Raw genomic sequence first — 26,199 nt, forward strand, 5'->3', positions numbered from 1 at the left:
TTGATTGCAATTCCCCTTATTAAGCAATAATAAACCTTACAAACAAAATTCGGAACTGATTTACTCACGTCAAAAGGCTATGTAGAAAAAACCCCAAAGATAACTGGTGAATTACCGTAAATTCCGGACTATAAGCCGCTACTTTTTTCCCAAATCTTCAACCCTGCGGCTTATTCAGTGATGCGGCCAAGTTATGTAATTTTTCTAACAGCCGCCAGCGGCGCTAGAGTACGAAAGGTAAGATTTAGACCGGTGGAATATATGCCGCCGAGGAAGACTGCAACTTCTTAGCTTGTGCACAAATTAAATTAGCGTAGACATATCCTCATCATGCAAATTGCAAAAAGAATGGCACATGACGTAGCTTTCAAACTAAAAGCAAACGAGCAGTCCGATAAAAAAGGAAACAGAGCTACTGCGCGGAAACTTACTTTGCGAGCGTGTTACTAGGGTGTTTTTGGATAAGGGAGCGTGGGACGACGTCTAAATGACAAAGACTCTTTCCCATACTGGGGAAGACGACTTTGATGACGTCAGTTATGAGGAGGAAGATGAGGACGGTTTACCGTGGTTTCTACAAGCATGGTATGTTTTTTTTAACAGACAGGTTTACTGTGTTGCAAGCGTGTTGCTAGTAGCGTTATGCTACCCTTCACAGGCACGGTTTAGGATGAAAGTTATAATATTATAATTAAAGCTTTGAAAACTTTCTCGGTGTACCGTCTTTCTTTGTAAATATGTGTAACCGATGTATAATATGTAGTTGCACCTGTATATTTTTGTAATGTATTTATTTGAGACACTTATTCTGATATGTTTTGCGAATTAAAAAAGAGGGGCGGAGCAAACGCGGGCTGACGGGAAGTGGGGTAAAGGTGAGTGAGACCTGTTGTCGCGGCGGACAATAGTGTAACTCAGGAGGTAGAGCGCTCGTCTTGGGATCAAGGGATCCCAGTTCGAATCCCGGCTCGTCCGTGTTACATGTCGAAGTGTCTTTGGGTAAGACACTGAACCCCTAATACCCCCAATAAGCAGGTTAGCGCCTTACATGGCTGCAAGGTCGCTATTGGGAAAATGTGGAGCACATTGTAAAGCGCTTTTGAAGTCATTGACTTGAAAAGCGCTATATAAATGCAGATCATTTAATTTCATTTCATATATATATTTTCCCCACCCTTACCATTGGAAATATAGACTTTTTTTCTTTGGATTAGTTTCAACGGGTACCCGGACTCTGCAGGTCTGCATACCACCTTAAATACCGGTATAATTTTCTGTTCATTTTGCCGGCTGTGGTTTTTGGACTGTGTATTTTATAATCAGTTACAATCGCGGGACTCAAAGCCGGGTTAGGGCTAATTTTGTGATTGTGTTACATGTTTCAATGTGGGAGCATCCGGCTTATATACAGGTGCGGCTTGTGTAAGTACAAAATCGGGTTTCCTCCTAAAATGTGGTGGGTGCGGCTTATAATCAGGTGCGCTCTATAGTCCGAAATTTACGGTAACTTTATTTATTTGTCGTATAACTTCTTAATCAAGGATAACATTTGCTATGGTGCCACGACAAGCTTCGATGACCTTGTTGTCTACTACCAGTGACCAAGACAATAAGAATTAGAGCCGAAAAGGTCATTTCCCAGAACAAAAATTGTTGTACGACTGTACAATTTTGAATGATCAAAAAACGTATAAAATACGGGCGGAATGTATAAGTTGACAGATATCGTTAACGTTTAAAAAAAAAATAACTTCAAGGTGGTTAAAACTAGCATTCGAATATACTTTATTGAACATAAATGTTAGATGATCGCTGATGCAATTTTAAATACAGAATTAGATTTATTTCAAGTTGTTATAAAAGTAATTTATGAGAAATTGTACATGAACTCTGTTCTATTGATCTGCATTACAACATCTTTTCCTGATTCTCACCTCATACTACAATTTCTACATCTACGTCTTTTCCTCCTACCCTCTCTTCTACCCCTTAGATCTCTGCCAGAATTCCTCCTGTGCTTTCCCTCCTCTTCCCGCTTCCCATTTATCTTATTTTCCTCTTTTTAAACTAGGTGCACTACTGATCTACTGTAGTTCTACTGTGGTAGCCATGGTAACGCAGGATTTATCACTCTTGTTGCTCAAGCTGTGTACTCTGCTCTCCCTCACTGTGTGTGTGTGCGTGTGTGTGTGTGTATGTGTATGTTTTTTTAGGAAAAACATTAAGGCCTCTGCGTTGTGTCGCTTCTCGCTGTCTGATGTCCAACAGGCCTTCCGAGGGCCATACATGGAGACACTGGACTCTAATTGGAAAGAATACAATGGAAAAATTCCTGACCCACGACCTGGAGCGGTAAACAGACACGCACTGTTAAGGGCCACTTTGACTTCTGAGTGCACCAACATACGAGTTCTTCTATATATTGAAGCCCCCAAAGCTCACCCGCTCCATTAACGTTAGCGGACTGTCCACCAGTGTTTAGCTGTTCTCCCCTATAACAAAACATGCAGCGTTGTTCATGTGAAAAGTCACACACACTAACACATATAACTTAGGGAGTTAAGTGGGAATTGCTAGTACAATCAACACATTTAAGGTGACCATGGTGAATGTGTATCTCAAGGAAATTCAGATGCTCCCTATTTCACTTTGCACCACCTCCTACGTTTTGTATCATGACCAGTCAGATTCTGTCAAAGTACTCAATTTTATGCACTATAAGAAACATAGGATAATTAGGTGCACCCCTAAAAATATGTTTCTGTAATGTTTTATTATATGCAAGGCACACCAGATTATAGGGCACTAAGAATTGAAACTACTGTAAGGGATAGCGGCGCATTGAAAAATATTAATTATCGTATTTTTGCATTGATTGAGCAGTCGGAATTTAACACAGTTAAAGTTAATAATTTAGTTCCTGTTGCATTCTTTGTTATGCAATTGTGAACAACCATCCATGTACTTGCTGTCTGGTGGATAGTATTAAGTGCTTTACCATTGCAGTCCAGTTTGATCGCCAGTGCCACTGTTGTTATTCAATCTTAATCAGCGAATCAACTAACCAAAAAAATGCACAAATATGGTCATGCATTTCTAATTTTGTCAAAACAAAGTGCATCGGATTTTCAGGCGCACATTCAAGTTTCTGGCCAATTTGGGGTTTTTGGGTGCGCATTATAGTCCAGAAAATACAGTATTTACACTTGAATTTAGGACACCCGAATGTATGATCTATCCTATCTCTACTAAAATTGTATTTCAGCTATGCAACCACTTTAATATAACAGATATAATCTGTGCATACCACATTTTTCTCGTGAACACTTGTGGATGTATGCCTTGCATTTACCTCTTAAAAACAAGAAACAAGGTGAAGGAGGCAGATTAGATGATGGAGGCTTGTAACGACGATATACTTTGTAAAACAAGGGAGATCAAGCTCCAAACCCCAACAGTTTAAAGCCTATGCTCCTTGCAATTAACTGAGGTGTATAGCTTGGTCTCAGTTGTGCAAAAGCCCTGGCTGCTGCTCACTTAACAAAAAGCAGACATTATGTGGCACACATATCACTACACACACCATCAATTGCACACTTTATTTGAAGCTTTTCTATTAAATGCAAAGACGCAAGCAGTCAAAGGGAGACCAGGAAAGCCAAACAGATTAGACAGCTGTGCTCATTTGAGAAAAGGACACTTGAATGTTCAATCGGGTGTTAAGCTGGCTAAATTGGGTTGACATTTATTAGTAGACTTGAATGCTTTCCAAGACTCGTGAGCACCAACACCCATATCTCTCCATCTTCCCAGTTGTAGAAAGTAAATATGTACTACATAACTATACAAAACTTTTTTTTACTTTTTACGCCCTTTGTTCTTAGTTTGTTATCTAAATTGTAATAAGTCCCTGATACCTACCTCAAAGGTGACAATTAATATTCATCACTTAGTATGATCTTCGTAAAACTACTCAAACTCTCGTTTGCTAAGATACAGTGTTACCTCAGTTATTGTGGTTAACCAGGGGCAAAACCCCCGGGAAAGATAAAAATCCCCGAAATAGCGACGCCCCTTCATAAAAGCCCCAAAGAGTCAAACTTACCACAATATTACGCCCTTATCGACTGAGATTATTCAACTGTAACAAAATAACATCTTTTGACCAGCAAATATAAACACAGAATTGCAGTCAAATGAATGGTCTTTATTGGACGAAGCTGAAGGGCTTCTCTTTTCAGTGTAAGACTGGCTAGTGTATGCTAGCATCGGGTATCCTCGAATTGACCAGGTCTCCATGATGATTAAAATACAACCGTCCCTCATGTAGCTGTTTACCACGAGTTGTAGCTCCTGGTCAAATGTAAATGTAAGGATCCGCTAAAAGTTATCTGTTCCCCGTGCTTCTCAGTTTACTTTGGTGGCCACATTGACTTGTACGCCTGACCCGCTGTTTGACTGACAGCGTACACCAGCCCCTAGCAGTCGTGCACACAGGCAGTCACGCCCACCCAACAGACACACACTCACATACAATCTGCCCTGTAATAGCATTCGCTCTGTGCTGTTTACTGCAGAACAAATGCATGATATGTTGATATCAATGACAAAAACAATTCAAAATCCACAAAGTGTGAACCGTGATAGAGCGAGTGGTTACTGTATTCTCTATAATCGACACACTGTAGGGCACATAAATGAACATAAAGTTAAAAGTGTGTGCTTTTGTCACTTTCAGCTTGTATATTTCAACACTTTCTTTGCCCTCAGTGTATTACGGACTCCATGAGGGCAAGAGGGATCAACGTGTCCACTTCGTTACCCGATGAGGTTCTCAACTTTGTCCGAAGGCACCCACTGATGTCACAGCAGGTCCAGGCTTTCGACCGTCGACCCCTTCTGTTCAGAAGAACCACAGAATACATACACATGGCCGTGAGCGGAGTCCAAGGGTTGGACGGACAAAAATATCATGTAATGTACTTGGGAACAGGTGGGCACCAGAAGGAAGCTGCTTGTCATTTTCCAACAGTTACCTCAGAACAGTCTTCACTCACCGTGAACCCTGGCTATTTGTAGAATCCATGCAAATGAAGAGAAATTGTGAATAATAGATGTTATCCACTAAAATTTATATCAATGCCTCAGCCTATATGAATAGTTTAAATCTCTTTGTGGGTAGCAACACAAATATAGAGCTGTGGAGAATGTTAAAAGACAACTACAAAAATTGCAGTTTCTCTGCATTTACTATTCCACAGCTTGATATTATTAAGAATTACTGGTATTATTTGAAATAGATTTCTTTTACTACATGATTAAATAAATACTGTATTTTCCGCACTATAAGGGCCACTGGATTATATGGTGCACTGCACCCCCCAAACATTGTCTTTTGTGATATAATTTTTCATATAAAAGGCGCACTGGACTGTAAGGTGCTTGGAATTAAGGCTACAGTAAGTTATAGGGATGCACAAAAAATAAAAAGTACAGTATTTTTGATTGATCAGTTCTCACTGTTCACAATTACATACCATTGGATGCAACAGGAATCAAATCCTGGATCCTATTTGCTAGGATATGTAGAGGAATTCAGTTTTATACATCATCACACTACTTTTATACAGTCGCAAATTGTTGATGTTATTATTGGGGTGGGCCACAAGAAATATTCTTCAGATATTAAAGCGGTCTCTGGTAGACAAAAGTTTGAGGACCACTGAACAATACTTGCAAAGTCTCTATAAAGAGCACAAGATTCTGAACTGAATGAAGAGAAAACCATTGTGGAAACTAATTTGGTAGTTCTGAACTGAATGAAGAGAAAGGCATGGTGGGAAGTAATTTGCTCATCGTGAAATATAGAAGGAAATGCTTGGTCGTAGGTTTTTAAAATAATGAGATAAGACCGGCGGCGCAGTGGTTAGCGCTTGTGCGGCACAGTTCATGTCATGGGAACCTGTCGTGGGTTCAAATCCAGCTCCAGACTTTCTGTGCGGAGTTTGTATGTTCTCCCCGTGCTTGCGTGGGTTTCCTCCGGGCACTCCGGTTTCCTCCCACATTCCAAAGACATGCATTTCAGGTGAATTGGCCGGTCCAAATTGTCCCTAGGTGTGAATGAGCGAATGAGTTGTCTGTCCCTGTGTGCCCTGCGATTGGCTGGCAACCAGTTCAGGGTGTCCCCTGACCACTGCCCGATGATTGCTGGGATGGGCTCCAGCCCTCCGCGACCCTACTGAGGATAAGCGGTACGGCTAATGAGATGAGAGATGAGATAAGACTTAATACCTTTTTCACGTGTTGTTTTTAGTGGTCTAGTGGGTTGGATCCAATGCTCTTCCCGCCGCAATCCGGGTTTGAGTTCCATTGCATCTAATGTTATGCAGTTGTAAACACACATTCATGTCCCTAGCAAACTATAGAAATTCGATGCTCTCACCATTGCAATCCAGCTTGATACCCGTGGCCACCATTGTTATGCAATTGTGGTCAGCGATAAAGTTTATTAACTGATCAAAAACTGCACAAGTATGGTAACCCATTTACAGTTTTGTCCGTTTATAAGGGTCACGGTTTCTGAGGTGCTTGTTAAAATTTTCAAATTAGGTTTTTGGGTGAAACTTTAAGTCCATAAAATGTGGTACTTTTTATGACTGTGACTTAATGTGTTATAGCACATACTGTAGTTCGACATCATTTACCTTTGTGCCTCTCAGATGAAGGCTGGCTGCACAAAGCCGTACTTGTCGAGGGTCAGCTGCATATTATTGAGGAGATTCAGCTCTTCCATGAACCGCAGCCTGTGGACAATGTCCTCATCTCTCTTAACCAGGTAGTGTGTCCAATCTGCACCCACACACACATGCACTCTTCCGTGTTAATATGTTTTTTATTTGTGCTTTGTGTGACAGTTGAGCATATATGTGGGCTCTCCTTCGGGCGTGGTGCAGCTGCCTCTGTTCAACTGCCGTAGGTATGCTTCCTGCTATGACTGTATCTTAGCAAGGGACCCCCATTGCGCCTGGAGTGGATATGAGTGCGTGGATGTCATTACGTCTATGAACAAGTGAGTGTTCCTTCTCCTACCGTGTAAATAAGAGAGTAAATGAGTGGAACAACTACCCTTGTAAATACTTTGTGTAAAAGGAACATTTTTTTAGTTGTACTAAAAAAATGTACTTGTAGCAATAATTTGTACCCATGAAAACTATACTCAGTATGTTTAAAAAATATATACCATATTTTCCACACAGTAAAGCGCACCCCCCCCAAAAATAGTATTTTGTCATATCTTTCATATATGTAAGGCGCACTGGACAGAAACGCGCAAGGAATTAAAACTACAGTAAGAGCTACCGTATTTATTCGCAGATAACCGTTGCCCATTTTATACACTTACGGTGTATATTAGTGCAATGATTGAAAACCTCGCTGACCAAAATCGCAAAACATTGTATGCATCGGGAATTTTAACACGAATCGCGACGGCGAGAACGCCAAAATCGTGAGTGAGTGAGTCAAAAGAGCTTTTAAATATAAACAAATTAAGGGTGCAACATTCTTGCAGATTTGGGAAACAAAACCACAATCTCTTAACATACATGGATACAAAAGGCCAGGCAAGTCCAAAGTCCGGCCCACGGGCCAGATACGGCCTGTGATGAATTTTTTACTGGCCTGCAGCCTCTGTCATAAAATTAATAATATGTGGCCCGCCAGTAAGTTGACTGCTGTGTAAAATAAATGTGTACAATAGAAATTTCACCGGTTCACCAGATGGTGGCAGTAGCCCTTTGACAACTGTCTCCAGTTCCGACATGGCGACTGTAAAAAAAAGAAAGAAAGAAAAAAAGTCGACTGCAAGGGCAGAAAATTTTATTATTTTCTCACCAAAATTCCGAAACAACTGAGCTTCCAGAATTTAAAACGGGGGTGCGCACGTTAATATGCATTGGAGCTCGAGTCAAGAGAGGGGTTTTGGGGTTTTTAAGGGTTATTGATCTATCTTCGTTATTCATTATCCATTATCCGTTATCGGTCAGTTCATAATACGCTACAAAGCCTAGGAGCCGTAACACTTACTCTCAGCCAAAAGGCCAAGCTAAGGTCCTAGCCCTAAAACCTTGCTGCGATCATTGCGAATGCACCGTTCCCGGAGGTACTGCAATACCGGGCCGATGCGTGGAGTGGACAGAGCAAGCTCATATTCCATCTCCGAAATGCAAAAATCAAAGATAGTGACTTCAAAGGCCAAGCTAAGAACCTAGCATCAAAGCCTTGCTATCGTAAAGGCCAAAAGGCCAAGCTAAGGACCTAGCATCAAAGCCTTGCCAGAAATTTCTGGCCGTGAAGCAGATGCCGTTGGGCTGCAGACTATGGCTCACCACCAGCAGCTAGAACTTAAAACGCCACCAATACTGAAAGTCCTCCTTCATTTTGCTCCAGTTTGACTGTTGTTATTATTTCTGTGAGCACGCTGTTTTAGTTAAGTTTTGCTGTTCGCTAATGTTAAAACTCGGCACGGTCACACTTCCGGGTACTTATGGGTATTGTAGTTATTCCTTTCAAATGTTTGTGAGGAGTTAGGATAGTGAATGTGGCTTTAATATATATATATATATATATATATATATATATATATATTATTTTATTGCTTTATATTTTTATTTTGTACTTGAAATGAAAACAAAGTAAATTATGTCTATTGTATTGTAGGTTAATAACCTACCTGACTGTCTGAATGGCGTAATGCTGTTGGTAGATCAAAAAAAGGAAATTAAATCTACAGCAGATTTTGCTTCCTTGGCACACTTTCGGTAGGGAGAAACCAAAAAAACGAACACCGCGAGTCAAATGAAAATGCTACAAAGGCAAGCTACGAGCTTACGACACTGATTGCCTAACACTGCAAACCTTTCGCGGAGGGAGAATGTATTAAAGACTGTGTCATTAAAATGGTGGAGAGAATTCGATCGGCACTCACACATTTTCGGATAACGAAATCTGGCCCGCTTTCTGAAAAGTTTGGACACCCCTGCTGTAGGCGAATTCGCTTGCATCTGCATGCACATGTGTGCGTTATCAGATGAGGTGATCAAAAAGATACCGTTCGCCTTTTAACTAGCCTAGAAAATGTTGTGCCCTATTGCAGTGTCCTTTTCAAGGAGTTCGAAGTAATCTTTCTGTTGGCAGAAACAACCCTGTGCTGAAATTAAACACAGTTAACAGCTGTGTACTCCGAGCAATTTTGGTTGCCACAATATGGTTTGAACTGCATAACTCCAGGCACATTTTTCTTAATTAAATTCCCACTTTTATTTCAATTCTTTCGCATTTATTATCACATTTTACCAGTGGGGGACCGTGCAGTTTACCCCTAGGCATTCAGCTCCAGTCTGAATTAGGGATGTGTCATTCATGAATGAAGCGGCTCTATGATCTGGCAATCGGAAGTGAATTTTTTTCTTTTTGATATGTTAGGACGCGGGTGCAGTTATTTAGGCTGCGGGAGACGCCCTCTGCCGAGCACGGTCCGCTCAGGGAGCTGGCAATGTGGACTACTTTGTAATCTAAGTTAAACAAGACTGTATAAACATAGACAAAGAAAAATAATGACTGGTGGATGTTTATTAAAAAAAGTCTGCCTTGGCCGGAGCTGAAAGTGATCATTGACGTCTTAGGCCCGACTGGCCCAAAACTCTGATCGCTTAGGCTTGGGTTTCAGATGTTGCCTTGATGCTTAAAGGGTTGGACAAACATGTTCCCGATTGCAAAAGGCTTGCTCGCTTCAGAGTTGTCTGACCCTTAACAATTAAATTAAGACAACTTTATTAAATTCTTGAGCAGCTTGGTCATTTAAACTTTAACGTCTATCTGCATGATTGTTTTGGTGGATTACCGCCCCTTGGCCAATAATAGTTTGTGAAACTAGTGACATTTATCAAGGCCCTCTAGAGCGCTCTCAGATGCCAACTCACAATCAGATTGGTTAAACCAACAACTTTATTGAAGACTTACAAGGGCCTCAGAATTTAATATGAAGGCCTCCGGGTTGATTTACGAGCCTAGGAACAACTAATGGTTGAAATGGGATTTCTTAACTGCTAGAATATGAAGGCACACATCTAGAAGCAGCACAACTACGTAGAATCAATAAAAGGAAGCCGACAGACAATTTGGAATTATTTAATAAATAGTGATGGACAAAATATAATTTATTTAGATCACTTGATTCAGATGTTTTTAGGCCGTCGCAGTCCGCCACTGCATTTTACCTTAGGCACAATGATGTCATCCTTGTGCCAGGAGCTAACCCGCACTGCAAATCAAACGGTTACTTAGACAGAACCTACTGTGGACCATTTGTTCCTGGTTTCTTTGCTATGATTGCTACCCTTTGCCCTCATGTATTTCTTTGCTTCACTCTTGCAGATCCACATTAATCCAGGACATCCGGCAAGGCAGAAGAGGGTGTGAGAACACCCGAGCAGGTTTGTTGAAATCTACAAAAAGTTTGATCTCAATGAAGACCACTGACGAAACTGAAATGAAAAAGTTGTGCAAAAAAATATGCCGTCTTGGTAGGCCCTTTTTGAAAGTTCATTATGCGCACACTCTTGTCTCTGTTCATTTAATCCCATTCTGAGGGAGATCTGCTTGATATTCGTGGCAGGCGAATGCTGCATCCTTCTTTGCAGTTTCAATCAGATCAAATGTGGCAGCTTCTCGTTTGGGGCTGCGCTAGCTGCTAGCTGATAAGATGGCTGAAAGTGAAAGTTGAAAACTTTGGATAGTCTTTGATGTTTAATATGCGTGTGAGATTTCAAGGTTTGGTTTGATGAGATATAACGCAGCGGACGTTGTCTCCAAGGGTATTACCTTGTAATACTTCTGTAATAAAAACATGGATTTGGGATTAAAATTTTTGGTAGAAGCGATAAAAAAACTCAAGGCTGAGGCTTTGATTGTGAGAACAAAAAAATTACTAATATTCGTTAATAAAATATATATGTATTAAGAAACAAATGGTCAATCTGCTGGTTTAGTCTTCAACGTTTGATGTTCTTTCTCTCTCTTCCAGCCAGACTTTTGTAAATAGTGAATGCGAACACCCAGGCACCTAGATGTCGTTTACTGTTTTGTGTCACTTTGGTTCGAAACCTGTTTTTTTCGTCTTCTTTCTTTGGCACCTTTATGAGAGAATACTTAGCAGAACTCTAACTCATTTGCAATCACTGAAGTGGATGATTAGGGACTTGAGCAATTCTGAATCGTATTTATCTGCACCAACCGAAGCCGATTGCAAGCTAGATGGTACTTCAGTTGTTACATGTGTTCTAATGCGCCGCAATTTACACACAAACGGCAATTAGCGGTAACGTTTTTAAAAGCTCACAATTTTTAATGTTTTTTTTAATGTATTATTTTGGTATTACAGTAATATCACTCTAAAAGGGAAATAGTGTTCCTTCAGTTTTTGAAACATTGTTGATCATTTCATTACCTTATACCTACTATTATTGTTCTTTCATTTGACATGTACTTTATATCAGGGGTCAACTTCGTAACTAGGGGCATTCGGTTGATTTTAGACAAAATATGAAATAGTGAACAGTTAAAAAGAAACACGTAGGGAAAGGAATCATATAAACATGAAATATGTCTTAGCTTCTGATAAAAATCTTCGAGATGCAAAAATTCTAGTTTGTTCTAGAGGTCCTACATTCGGGAATTTCTTTTGATTAAATCTCCTAGGTTACAAATGACGGATCCACCCTAAAGGGTGTGGAAATTAAAGAAAAGCAACGTTATTAGCCAATAGTGACAATGATGTAAACCGTGCGTAATAATAAAAATGACAAACAACAGTAGGCACACAACTGTTGAATAAGCTGCAATCATGACTTTAAGCCAGGAGATGGCGGCAGAAGGTAACAAAGTTTCAAATTGCGGACATCAGTCTTAAATAAATACATCGTGAAATTGATGTTGGTATTGTGTTAATAGTTTATGTTTTCAATGAATGATTTTAATCATGGGCACACATATTCAACAACGTTTGTCACCTACAATGCTTAGAATGGAAGAAAATAATTACATTTATTGTCATTGTAACATGTGAAAAGCACAACAAAATTAACATTCTCTGGTACCTTGAATAAAAATAGTGTGATAATGAAATAAAATCGAATGCCTACTTGTTTGTCACCTATTGTATACCACTGTTGGTCCAGTGGTTAGGATTCAACTTCTCACCGCCGTGAAGCATTTTGATTCCTGTTACATTCAAACGCAACGTCTGAGCTGATAAAAAGTTAAACAAAATTTGATACTGATTTTTGGTAAAGAGTTTGGGGTGCGTGTGAGACAATTGCAAGTACCAAAATCATATTTTTTTAAAATGTACTCTGACAGATGTTTCCACGCGGACCCGCTCTGTCCGAGTGGGTGACGACGTGCTCCTGCAATGTGAGCTCGCCTCCAACCTGGCCGTCCCGCTGTGGACTCTTGCCGACCGGGAACTTCACGGCTACGGCCTCAGCTCCGGCTTTCGGACCGGCACGGACGGGCTTCTTATCATCGGAGCCCGCCTGGACCAGGGCGGCGTTTATACCTGCTACGCTGTGGAGAATGACATCCACGTCATCACAGTTATCTACAACGTCACGGTCCACCCCGAGCTCCCGCTCACGGAAGAAAGTCCTCACCACCGCTTCACTGCCTTACCATTGCCTACCCCTTTTGAGGGGACGCCAGCCCCGGTGCCTGACCTGCCACGCTCAGAGCTGCTTTCTGGCAAGAGTATGGAAGCGGTGTATCTGTCCCTCATTACCATCCTGGGCAGTTTGTGCGTAGTTCTCTCCGTGGTGTTGTTCTACCTAGGATTCTGTCTGAGAGTGGGCACTCGAGGGAAGTACTCTCCTCCAATTGCAGCTGCGACTTACCAGGGCGGGAAGAGAAACTACAGGAAGCGGAAGCGAAACTTGGCCCACTTGGAGCTCAAAACCATCTCCAATAACGGACACGACGTTCACGACAGCCTCTCCAGGCCGCAAAACTGCGACGTTCACGACCGAGGATTCCTGCAGATCGTCCCAGGTGAAGCTTACACAAAGACCACCCAGCCTCCCCCGGCTCCTCCCCTTCCCACACCACCCGAATATAACTTCCCCAACGGCTTTTCGGCCACCCTGCCCAGCGTCCTGCGGAGGATGAATGGGAACAGTTATGTTTTGCTTACCCATACCGACGGGGAATATGTCTCATCCTTCAAAGATGAGTTAAGCAAAATCTTGGAGAAACGAAAAGGTACTCAGTTGATGCCCAGACCCGACGAGAGCTCCGTGTAACTGGGGGACAGGAGGCCCTTTTCGAGCAACTTTTTGGGGGGAAGGAAAAGAAAGGAAATGAGGGAGAAGGAATGAATGGAGGACTGGAATGTTCTACCTCACTTCAAGCAATGTGTAGCCTTGAGGGAAAAAAACAGAGGAATTATGCTTGGAAATTTTGAAAAATGTAAGAACTTGTAACCTTCCATGTGAACTAACAGAACTAGCAGGTTACTGTTTATTTTCCAAGGGACATTCCAGAAACAATACTTCCACACCATTGAGAGTTAATTTAGCACTTTCAAATTTTACTTCATATTAACCCGTTTTAGGTCACCTGGTACTTTAAAATGCCTACAAAGGTGCATCCAAAGTAAAACTGAAGGTATAATTGAAGCATTTGGAATATCAGCTTCTGCAGTGCAGTGGTTGGCACATTCGCCTAACACGCCAAAGGTCCCCAGTTAGAAACTTGGTGGAAGCGTTTGTTGGCCTGGAGAGGAACGGGCACCACCAGGCTGTACTTGCCCAAGACACACCACAGGAAATGGTGCTTGAATGACCCTAGCGGTTAAGGGATCCAACCAAACACATATATGTAATACATGCCCGTGAATACTTTGAAGTTGTTCTGTACATATTGATTTTCCTTCTGCCACGACGCCATGAGCCACAGGTGAGCCAAATAACTTAACAATATAGATAGCTTAAACAAAATGTGTCAGACTCATGGCCCGTGAGCCAAATGTGGCCCACGACAACAATTTACGTGGCCCCCGAGACGATGCTGAGAGAACTACAAGAGAAGGACAAGCTGCATTGTGTCAAACATTAACAGTTTTTAAAAATGTAGTCAAAGCCATGCTCAACTTGCAAAGCACACACTGTAGCTGTATTTTCCATCTACCTTTAATCAACCAGAGAACATTGAAAAGCCCATTCCGATGTTACTTTATTAAACATCACGGATGGAAATTTTTAAAAGCGCCTGGTTGTCTTTGAAGAATTTTTAGCTCCTTTCTATAACAGATATGAAGTGTAACAGCGAAGTTCACCTATCATATATAAACATTTTCATTAATACATAAAAAGAACATTTGTATCTATTAAATCATTGATTAAGTCAGCTTTTTTGTCACTTCTAGTCTGCATGAGTTTTAATTTAACTCTGGTGGAAATGAATTCAATTATTATGCTTTTTTATTTTCTTAATTTTAATTTTTTTTTTTTTTACAAATGCTCAGTTGATAAACACTACAAGGAATTTAGTCTTAGTGAAGGAAAAAGATCTTGAGGGGGAAAAAAACGCTCAATAATCATTTTATAATCAAATTTTACTCCCTGAATCACGATTTAATTGCGAGTCTCTGTAAAGACCTCCATCTCTCCCGCTAAGGTACACTTTAATGCCATTAATATACTAGTCCTTTACCCGAGATAGTGTTTAATTTCTACCATGTGGCCCTCGACCTTAAATGAGTTTGAAACCCCTGTCTTACACTATATCGTTAGGAGGGCTGGAGAAACACCATTGTTTAAAAAACAATGTAACACTCAAAAGTGTTAAATTAACACTTGTAGCTGTGGACACTTAGGAACAAATTATAACATACACAAAAATAGTGCTCCTCTTAACAGTCACCCAAAAAAAGTGACTCTAGCTTTCAAACAGGAGAAGATGTCATCAGGTGGTGTCCAACCGTCACTGGGCGTTTCGACCCTGAACCACAACACTTCCTCACATTATAGTGTTCATTGAACTTGCAATTTTGCCTTGTATATTTATATGTCATAAAGAACCCGCTGATTATTTAAAAAATGCATCATGTGTAACTTGTATTCCACAGGAATCTCTCAATAGATTTATATTGCTCTTGGTCATTTAGTGAACAATTAGTTAGATTCTTATTTATAAAACTTTATTGGAAAAAGTCTAGCTGACAAATGGATAATTGAATATTAGTTTCTGAGGTCTTTGTTGCCGGCGTAGACGCATAGAAAATCATCAAGTATTTGTCGTTACAGTTATTGTGTGTTTTTTTTTTACATGCATTCAATTTTTTTTAATTGCAATTGGACTATTGCTGCTACTCTGGTTTTGTAAAGCCATGTAACCAAACATGCACAGAAATCCGATCCAGGTCTCAGTCCGACTGTGTGCAGTCTGATTGAAAGCGTTGCGTTCAACGTTTTATTTTCCGAGAACACGTGCACGTATATCCCTTCCAATAATATACTTTATTACTGCGTTGTTTCTATCATCCGGGTTATTCTGCAACTACGAACTTCTCGCACAGAGTGGAAAGATACGCAAAAACGATCCTTGTGTCTTATCCCAGTCGGACTATTCCCTGGATATACCGTAAATGGAGTGTGTGTGTGGCTGACTCAAATAGGGAAGGCAGTGGGCCAACGTTTAATCGCCGCATTTTTTAAATGTGTCGCTCACAAAAAAAATAAAAAAATAAGGAACCTTGTTGTCGTGGGACATGCTGTGACTTTGCTTTCATTCATGCAGTCAAATTCATAGTCCTTGAAGGACAATCTTCACAAAAACTTACTAACAGCTGCAAGTTTGTTTCCATTTCTATGCATTTCATTGGTTCCTCCAGTTTCTCTGCCGATGACTTAATGAATTTTCCACTGAGAACATTCTCTGTGAAGCTTTGCATAATATTTTTGTGCTATAAGAAAAACATCAGACTGCTAAATGCATGCATTTGTCTTAAATTCCATGATAAAGTGCAGAATCTGGTTTTGAATAATAATAATAATGATGATGATGAACACTAAATTCCTCTTACTCAATAACAGTGTCTGAAACTGGACACCAGGGCAGACAACTCTGAAAAGTTGCCTGCCCAGCCATAAAGTTGCCTGCCTCATTTTTCACCACTTGAAACACAATAAGACGACTAACCGCAAAAAACCCATTGTTGCAAAGAATTAAGGATTGATAATCAGAATATATAACAGAACAACCTTTTTAAATTATGTTTATTATAAATCTACTTATAACATTCATTGCACATATATGACATCGCTGTTTTCCATCTGCCATCAGTATGTACCTGTATTTACTCATCTTCATTCATGCAATGTTTGCGTTGGGTCGTCTGCTACAAGCCACGTGAACTCCCCCTTCCACGATGCTTTTAATGTACGTTTACGTTTTGTAGCGTCATGAATTTTGTTAGCTTCTTTTGAATATTTCTTCTGGGGCTGAGGTTTTAGCTTGACTCCTAACCTATCCATTTTTCTTGTGTTCTCTGTGCATCTACGATGTCAACTGTAAATCGCCTTTGATCATTGATTTTTGCAATCCGGAGATGGAATAAGAGCTTGCTCTGTCCACTCCACGCACCGGCCCGGTATTGCAGTACCTCCGGGATCGGTGCATTCGCAATGATCGCAGCAAGGCTTTAGGGCTAGGACCTTAGCTTGGCCTTTTGGCTGAGAGTAAGAATCCCGGCTCCTAGGCTTTGTAGCGTATTATGAACTGACCGATAACGGATAATGGATAACGAATAAAGAAGATAGAACAATAACCCTTAAAAAATTCCCCCCCCCTCTGTGCATCTACTTTGGAAATTGATATGCAAATGGAATGAAATGCACGACCTTATAACGCTCGGAAAAGTCCGGAAGCACGAAGTTATTCGATGCAGGCTTCTGTTTGGCTGCCGAGTATGCAAATTGCTAAACGAACTTAAATTCCGAAATTTCCAAACCGAACGAAGATTTCGAAATTGGAATAAAACAAACGTTTTATTTGATTTAAAAAGTAAAAAACATTTGGGGGGGTTTTTTTGTCTTGAAAAAGTTGTCGGCCACCCGGGCGGAGACATTTTGTAAGTTGTACGCCCGACGTAAAAGATGCACGCCCCGGGCGTCCGAGCAGGCATTTCAGACACTGTCAATAACAATGCATTTAATAAACAGGTCAGTTTAACAATAACAAAAAACAAACTATCTTTAAAAAAATATTTAAATACATTAATATAAAGAACTGATTGGCAAACGAAAAACGTGTTATATTTCTCAACAGGAACTTTCAAAAGGTTTGTATTTTGTATTAAAACATCATTAATCATTTTAAATATGAATTTAATAAAGATGATTAATGTTTGACTTTAAATCATTTTTTTGTTTTTTTTCCCTCAGAATTTAGCAGTCAATTTTAAACTGAAGTTAAAGAATAAATATCAGGGAGCATTTTCAATAGCTGGGGCATTCATTGTGCAAAAAATTTTTATATTTGATTTATTCAGAGGGACATTGTGTAATATTTGTCCTCTAGATGTTTTCTGTGGCAGTACACAATACAGCGACAAGTGCTACGAATCACAAGAAAGAATACAATCTACGGAGATGCAACATCAACAAAAAGCACACATTTTCTTATTTTTTTGTCAGCATTTCACAAGGTTTCTTTTTTACCCGTGGCAGCAAGATGGCAGACAATGCCAGCTCTCTACCTGAGCCTCATTTATTGTAAAAATAAGATAAAGATTCTTGATCTTTATGAGTATTAAAACAAATGCATGTTTATGTACGTTAGCTTATTATTCAAATCAATATTGTTTTTTTTAATTAAGTTTTTTTTTTTATACTTGGAATATCTAAACAATAATAAATAATACACGCTGTCCCTTTAAAGCTGTAGAAAAATATTCATTTAGAGGGCACTAAAAGACTCAAATTAAATCTGAGGTAGTTCTATGTTTATGAGGATTACAATGTGCAGATAAGACACTGAGGACAAAAAAAGGACACTGAACGATAGGGCCATACCACTGTTGAAAACAAGGTCATTTATTTTTCTAATTGAACATATGATTGCGCAAATGTTAAGTTTTTGGACTGTGTTCTCAAGATTTTAAAAGATGTAATGTTTTTCTAAATTGTAAAGTTTAGAATTTAATGACAGGGGTACTGCTATTAGATCAGCCATGTCAAACATATGGCCCGCAGGATGAGTTAATAAGACGTAACTGTAAACTTCTGAGTACGTCAAAAAAAGGGAACCAGGTATCTAGCGCTTTTTTCATCAAAGTTATGTTTCTAATAAGTAAAAACCAAATGCTTCTTCTGATCACTAGAGGGCAGTAAAGGTGTAAGTGAGCTTATGTAATAATAATAATAATAATAATTTCCTTGTATTGTCATTCTGTGTAACAATGTACACAGAACGAAATGTCGATTGCACCTGACCCGTTGTAGCGAGCCGATGCAGCCGCAGCCAACAGAGGGCGCCGCCGACCACTTTTTAAGTCTTAGGAATGACTCGGCCGGGGCGCGAACCACCGACCTCCCAGTCTCAAAGCGGGCGCCTTACCATCTAGGCTACTGAGCTGGTCCAGCTAATGTTCTATCCATGTTTGGGTCTACTTGGAGTTCTCTGTGATCAACAATAAAAATAGAAAGAAACGTCCAAGGTTAATGAACTAACTTTTGAACAGCATTATTAAATGTCTTGATACTCGGGATTTTACACCTGCTATTGGAGAGCGAGAGAGGATATAGCACAGCATTTGTCCATGCGCATTATTTAAGATAAGATGTATCTGGTTTTACGTTTATAACAATAATGTGGTGCGTCATCTCAGTTTCAGTAGGCCCACAATGGTAGGTGTATTTCAGGGGTGTCCGAACTGTTCAGAAAGCGCGGCAGATTTGGTAAGCTGAAAATCTGTTAGGGCTGATTATTTAGCCTGTCATTCTTTGAACAGTCTTTAAAAGATTCTCCCTCCGTGAAAAGTTTGCAGTGCTTGCTGATCAGCGTCATGACCTCATAGCTTGCCTTTGTAGCATTTTCATTTGACTTGCAGGTCTTGTAAAAAAGCGCTGCTGTCCCGTTGAAACAGTTTCCGGTTAGCATTCGTTTCCAGTTAGCTTTTTGTGGTCAGCATGTTTCTTCTGGCAGTGCCTCTTGGTATTGTATCCTTTGAACGGCCACAGTCTCTTGCCATATTAGAAGACACAGTAGTTTCCACTGGTCCTGGAAGTGGTGGCCCTCACATTCAACTTTCCTTTTTTTAATCTACAATTGCCATGTCAGAAATGAAATGTGCTAAAATTCTTACAGAAAGAAAAGGGCAAGGTGACTAAAGAGTTACCGCCATCATCTGGGGAAATTATAAATTATTATTATTTATTTTTTGTACAAATTTATTTTTCACTGTGCTCAACATTACTGGTGGGCCACATATTATATTTTTATGACAGAGACCACAGGCTAGTAAAAATATCACTGGCTGAAACTAGCCCCCGGGCCGGACTTTGGACATACCTGGTGTATTTGATGTTATTGCCCGTTCACTGTTAAAACTCTCATTTCTTGTTTCTTTGTTATTTCATTCAAAGCAGTATGACTTTTGGGGAAAGCCTATTTGTATTTATAGCTCCTAATTGAGTTTGTTTACTGTGGTGAGTTGTTTCAGATGTAAAGCTGAATTGTTCAACAGTTAAAATAAATAATTTGTTAACACATTCAATGCAAAACATGAAAATCACTTCTTTTCCCCATTATTTTTGAATAAATGTCTGGTTATCATTTGTGGGGTAGGCTAAAAAGTATGGGCTGAATGATAAAACATAGTACTGAAAAACAAAGATACTGGACTGATCCGTCCCACCAAAGAAACTGATCTGGATTCGGCCCCAGAGCCAAACTGAGTTTGACATGCTTTTATCAGTCTGATGACTTTTTCTATTTACTCTGTGGACACATTCATAAATCATTGCTCACAATGCAAATTTCATTCTAAGGCCAAGGCATTATATGATTTTTTTTCACTGCCTTTGACACTGTAAGGTGTAAAAATCAGGAACTTTGTTTTACAAAAGACTTAACAAAAGTGCTAAAGAGAGGAGCATTTTAAGTTAGACAATATTTCTTGTCAGTAATCTCCCCATTTATCGCCACTTATGACACAGCTTTCATGTTGTTATTGTTCCTGCCCGTATTTTTCTTTTTGCATGCTGCTTCATGCCCGCGGGACATTCGCTGCTGTTCAAAATAACAGAATTGCACTTGTTTTTCTGCATTTTGCTCTCAACAAAACCTCCTCTTCAACCTTCCCTGTGCTCCTCGTTGCTTTTTTTTTTTTTTTTTTTTTTTTTTTTTTTTTTTACTTTTTTCTTGTGCCGTTACTTGACTTTCGTTAACAGTTTCCCAAGGTATATTCTTGGTGAGACCATAGTGGGAATTGACTTGGAATTAAAAGGTGTATAATTTTCTATTTTGATTGCATATATGTTTTTTTTTTTTTTGTAAGGTCCTGAAAAACGAACAACTGTAAGGGTGTCCAAACATTTCAGAAAGCGTGCCAAATTTGGTAAGATGAAAATGTGTGAGGGCTAACTATTCAGCCTGGCATTTTTTGAACAGTCTTTCATAAATTCACCCTCCGTGGAAGGTTTGAATTGCTTGGCGACCCACAACTCGCCTTTGTAGCATTTTCATTTGACTCGCAGGGTCTCTTGAAAAAGCCCTGCTATGCCATTAAAACACCTTCAAGTTGCTTCACCTTTTAACAGTGTCCCTTTTAAGTTAGCTTGCCAGCATGTCTTGGCAGTGCCTCTTGATATCATATTCTTTGGAAACGGACAGAGTTTCTGGGCAAACTAGGCAGACGCAGTTGTTTCAGATTTTGGTGAAAAAGTACTCCAGTTTCCACTTGTCCTGGAAGCGGCTGCCCTTGCAGTCAACTTTCCTTTTTGTTTATTTACAGTCACCATACCAAACATGAAGTGGGCTAAAATTCTAACAGAGAGCCAAGGTGTAAAAAGGGCTACTGCCATCGTCTAGTTTTTTTCACAGGTACAAAATTATCTTAAACTGCGGTCAACATTACTGGTGGGCCACATGTTAATAATTGTATGACAGGCCATGGGCCGTAACTAACCCACAAGCTAGAATTTAGACATACCTGACTTAGAGGGACAGTGTGTATTATTCAGTGCCTCTTGGTAGTAAGAAAAAAAGATTCATTCATGAAAAAAGAAACAATATTGGTTTAAATAATAAGAAAAAAACACTATCATACCGGGCAGTACGGCGGCGCAGTTTAAATCCAGCTACTGGACTTACTGTGCGGAGTTTGTATGTTCTCCTTGTGCTTGCGTGGGTTTCCTCCGGGCACTCCGGTTTCCTCCCACATTCCATAGACATGCATTTCAGGTGGATTGGCCGGTCCAAATTGTGTGAATGAGCGAGCGAGCTGTTTGTCCCTGTGTGCCCTGCGATTGGCTGGCAACGAGTTCAGGGTGTTCCATGCCCACTGCCCGATGATTGCTGGGATGGGCTCCAGCAACCCCGCGACCCTGCTGAGGATAAGCGGTGCAGCTAATGCGATGAGACAGTCCAGACATGGGACCAAGTCACACATGTGCAAGTCTCAAGTAAGTCTCAAGTCTTCACCTTCAAGTCCCAAGTAAGTCCCAAGTATTTTTTTCTTGGGCAAGTCAAGTCACAAGTCAAGTCCCGAGTCTTAGATTGCCAAGTCCAAGTCAAGTCACAAGTCATAAAAACAGCGACTCGAGTCGACTCGAGTCCAAGTCACTAAGTCTCAAGTCCCCATGTCTGTGAGACACTATCATACCAAGGTGCATTTTTTTAATACTCATTTATTTGACATAACACGAGCCTCATTTAGTGGGAGTTGACATATTTGTCCGCCATCTTGCTGCTACAGGTACCCAAGAACCTCAAAAAAGTGATAAAAAATATTACATTGGTCACTATGAGTCTCCATGGATTGTATGCTCACGCGTGCTTTTTAGCACTTATTTTCAGTTGCGCGACAGAATACAGTGACATCTAGTGGTCAAATAATAACCGGCGTCCCTTTAATAATTGAAAAAGCGGGTCAAAGTGAAAATAATTGAGTAGACCTTTTTGTTTTCCAAGAAGTGTAGTTTCTTTTCTTTTCTTCTTTTTACTGCAACCTCTAGTCATTAAAAAATATTGTTCGATTTGGGATAATTGATGTTACCAGCATGCGTTTTGTTTGGTCTATTTAGATACAAAGACAAAAATTGAAATCTCATTTTTAAAAGTCTTGTAAAATAAGTGGGGGGGATATGGGGGTTCAATTTGTTCAATATATTTGTAAGATTTAAGTACATTGGAAAAAACATATCTTTTTGGAGGTCGTTTATCTTATTTGGAATATTGTTTTTAAAATTTAGCTTTATTTTGACTATTTAAGAATAAATACTCTAAATAAGTTTAATAAATGAACAGTTTCAATACGTTAATTATGATTATTTATTTTGCTATTATTTTATGCTTATTTACATTTCTGTAGTCTTGTAATTTCACACTTTTAAGAACAGTAATTTTCTCGTATAACATTCAATAAATACAATACAAAAGGTACAATGAAATTGATCAAAAATACATAAAAATAATCGTAATTTTACAAACTACTGCCAATTATTACTCTATATTTTAAAATTGTAGAAGACAAATAATATTTAAAATCATTAATTATCCTTATTAACATTTTCATACTCGTACAATTTCACATCATTTTAAATACTCTACTTTTTGTAAAATCAATAAATACAATATAAAAAGTACACTAAAATGTATCAAAACACACATAAACTATAACTATTTGTGAGTTTATTTTCCTTTCATTTTACAAAAATATTAGAAAAGATGTCTTCAAATATTTTAAAGTTTTCAAAGATATATATTTTAAAAAGTAAAATAATCTTGATAAAGACAAACCTTAAGGGACATCATGTATTCTTTAGCGCCTTCTAGTGGTAAACACTTCATTTGTTTAAAAAATGATATGGATTTAAATGGTAAGCAATAAAACATGAACTAACATATAAAGGTGCATTTAAAAAAATCATAAAGTTAAAAGAAAATTGCATCTACATTTTACATAACTTGATCTTCCTCTAAAGGCAGGTGACATAATTGTCTACCATCATGCTTCTTCATTTTTCTATTTTCTTTTTCATTTTTTTGTACTTTTTTTGTTTTCTTTTTATGTCCTGTTTCTGTTCTCTTTTTTTCTTATCCCAAGAGCCAAGAAGAGATCCGCAGGTTCGAGAGCGTTCGCCATTCGGGCCCCGGTGCTGTGGAATGCTCTTCCCCCTGAGATTCGATCTGCAACCTCAGTGGAAATGTTTAAATCTAAGCTTAAAACACACTTCTACTCCATAGCATATGAATAACCTATATTTTATGTTGACAATATCTGTGTTCTATTTGCCCTCATGTAGGTTTCAGATCAGGGGATGGTGTCATAATAGTCTGTGGTTTGCAATAATCTGTGGTCTGTGCAGCCCTTTAAGACTCTTTGTGATTAAGGGCTATACAAATAAACATGACTTGACTTGACTTCTTTTCAAAAGTAGTAGGGTGCGTTCTGGTCACTTTGAGTCCCGTATTTTGTCTTCTTCCGTTATCCCTTTAGTACTCGTTTTCGGTAGCACGGCATAATACAGCAACATCTAGTGGGAATATAATAGTCAAGTCAAGTCATGTTCATTTGTATAGCCCTTAATCACAAGAAGTCTCAAAGGTCTGTACAGATAACATACCTGTTAACCTGTAGGTTTTTGCCGTACAAAGTACGTTTATTATGCATTTTAAGACGTGTACGACGTACAAGAAAATCTGTACGGAAAAACGCAAATTTTTCAATTATGGGTACCATCCGGTATACACCAACTATCACGAAACGGCAAATCAATCAAGTCAAACGAGTTCGCCGCGGTAGCTTCTATCTCGGTATCAGTTTTTTCGTTGCAAACAAAGCTAACGGGTTGATGTAGTTAGAGGAAGTTTGTCTCTTTTTAGAGAACCGGCTTTTTTGGTACAACTCATTAAAGAGAGCCGGCTCGCAAACGGCTCCCTTGCTTTGATGCATTATATTACAAATTATTATGTTGTATAAAGAAGTTAAGAAAAAATGGAAGTATAAAAGGGGAAAATGAAAAAAGACAGGTTTGTGATTATCACTTTAATCAGTATATTACCAACAATAATTTAAAGCAGAAAATGAATTCATAATTTGAATAAAAAAAATCTACTTAATTATATTTGCATGTATTTTTTCCTTCTACAGTGAACGTCCAAGCGACTTAATTTTTGAACCTTTTTATAATAAACTTCATTCATGTCGAGCAACTCAGTATCTCACAACAAAATGTTAATTAACAATATATATGATAAAACGAAACAACTGTACAATATAACATGTTAAACTACATAAATAAACACGTTTGAAAAAAAATATGGTGTAAGATTATTTTGTATTTTGTAAGGGAAAATACGACAGTTTGTAAGGGCATGGAGCCGTAGAGGTTGACAGGTATGAGATAATACATACTTAAATTTAGGCGGTGGCTTTAAACAACAACATTCTACCTGGTAAGATCATTTTGAAATGAATGTAATCGAACTAATAAAAGTAACATCTTGTTTAGCACCTAAAGATATCAGTAGATTCTGCAGGTGACTGAGAAATTTCATTTCCTTCCCCCAAAGCGGTTAAGCAAGTCTGCACCATAAGGAGCAGCACAATATTCATTGAAGCCTCAATCTGTCCTCTGTGTTCAAATAGGTCTTCTATGCACGTTTACAGAGAGCAGAACACAGGACCAGATGTCATTGACACGAATATGCAGCAACAAAACTCTAAATTGTGTTGCACACGCATGTTTTAATGCACACGTCACAGTTAGCATGTTAGCATGGTGGTGATGTCAAAGCGTCTCCTTCCCTAAACAGGCCCGACAAGAAGTGCCGGTTCGTTTTGTTTTTCTACGCCAGCAGTCATTGTGGATTTCCTTTCTTTTTTTACCAGCCACAATGATTGATGTGACAGCGGTTCTATCTTTCAAAGACACAACGTGTCAGTTTTGGCAGCTTTTCGGGCATATCTCCGTTTTTGTTTCACTAAATTAACATTTTGTCCACAGGTGAGGGGATCAAAACAAATTGTGAAATAAGATCCTGGGTAAGGCTGGCACGGCGGATGAATAGTTAGCGTGTCCGCGGCACAGTTCTTAGATCAAGGGATCACATCTGGCTACGATCTTTCCTGGGCAGAGTTTGCATGTTCTCATAGTGCTTGCATGGGTTTCCTCCAGGCACTCCATATTCCAAAAACATGCCTGTCAGGTTATTCGGCTGGCCCAAATTGTCCCCAGGTGTGAATGAGCGAGTGAATTTCATGTCCCTGTGTGCCTTGCGACTGGCTGGCAACCAGTTTAGGGTGTCCCCTGCCCACTGCCTGAAGACAGCTGGGATGGGCTCCAGCACCCTCGCGACCCTACTGAGGATAAGCGGTGCATATAATGGATGGATAGAAGATCCTGGGGAAGATGAATGACAGATGTAACTCATTTAACGTTGGATCAGGATTCCGTTTTGCAATGTTGGATCATGTGAACTTAATAATATGCTTAAAATTATTTACATGGACTGAGTTATCTGCTAACGCCGGGACGTGATATTTGTTATCTTGCACGTGGGCAGCTTGGGCGTTATCTCATATGTGCACATCATGGGTCGCTGTGATAACTTGCTGCAGGGGGCTGACCAGACCGGAGCTGTGAGGTAGTTTCCACAGAAACTGCATTTTTGAAAGAAGCCACATGCTGACAAGAGGTCCAGTCAAACAAGCAGCACAAGAACAAATCATGGACCGCACCCAACCAAAAATGTACTGACCAAGTCCTAGCTTGACAAGCAACCAGAAAACCTTGCTGGCCAGCACCCAAGCTTGCAGCGACCTTAAAGAAGCTTCAAGCAACCAACAGCCCACCCCAGCATCAACACATTGCATTCGTTGGTCGTGTTCCTCACCAGGTCTCCAGCCTTGAGAGTTCCGCA

The 26,199-nt window shown here is 39.6% G+C and overlaps 1 protein-coding gene, 1 non-coding gene and 1 pseudogene across 2 annotated transcripts in view; 2 read left to right on the plus strand and 1 right to left on the minus strand.

Moving 5' to 3' along the window:
- Positions 1–13,822, plus strand: part of LOC148353639 (semaphorin-4G-like) — a 50,220-nt gene extending 36,398 nt beyond the window's left edge. The window contains exons 10-15 of the mRNA XM_088351536.1: positions 2,214–2,352; positions 4,771–4,993; positions 6,720–6,835; positions 6,915–7,069; positions 10,435–10,493; positions 12,418–13,822. Of these exons, the coding sequence (XP_088207662.1) occupies positions 2,214–2,352; positions 4,771–4,993; positions 6,720–6,835; positions 6,915–7,069; positions 10,435–10,493; positions 12,418–13,352 (1,627 nt within the window). The 3' untranslated portion in view covers positions 13,353–13,822. The remainder of the gene's footprint in view (positions 1–2,213; positions 2,353–4,770; positions 4,994–6,719; positions 6,836–6,914; positions 7,070–10,434; positions 10,494–12,417) is intronic.
- LOC148353641 (U2 spliceosomal RNA) lies at positions 8,140–8,312 on the minus strand (annotated as a pseudogene).
- Positions 13,823–16,540: 2,718 nt separating the features above from the next.
- LOC148353642 (U2 spliceosomal RNA) lies at positions 16,541–16,736 on the plus strand. Its single transcript, XR_015852590.1, has one exon. It is a non-coding gene; the product is annotated as a U2 spliceosomal RNA (small nuclear RNA).
- Positions 16,737–26,199: the final 9,463 nt, after the last annotated feature.

This window comes from Urocampus carinirostris, chromosome 13, assembly GCF_059441175.1.
Source record: "Urocampus carinirostris isolate Australia breed hairy pipefish chromosome 13, RoL_Ucar_1.0, whole genome shotgun sequence".
In the NCBI taxonomy this organism is placed as follows: Eukaryota; Metazoa; Chordata; class Actinopteri; order Syngnathiformes; family Syngnathidae; genus Urocampus; species Urocampus carinirostris.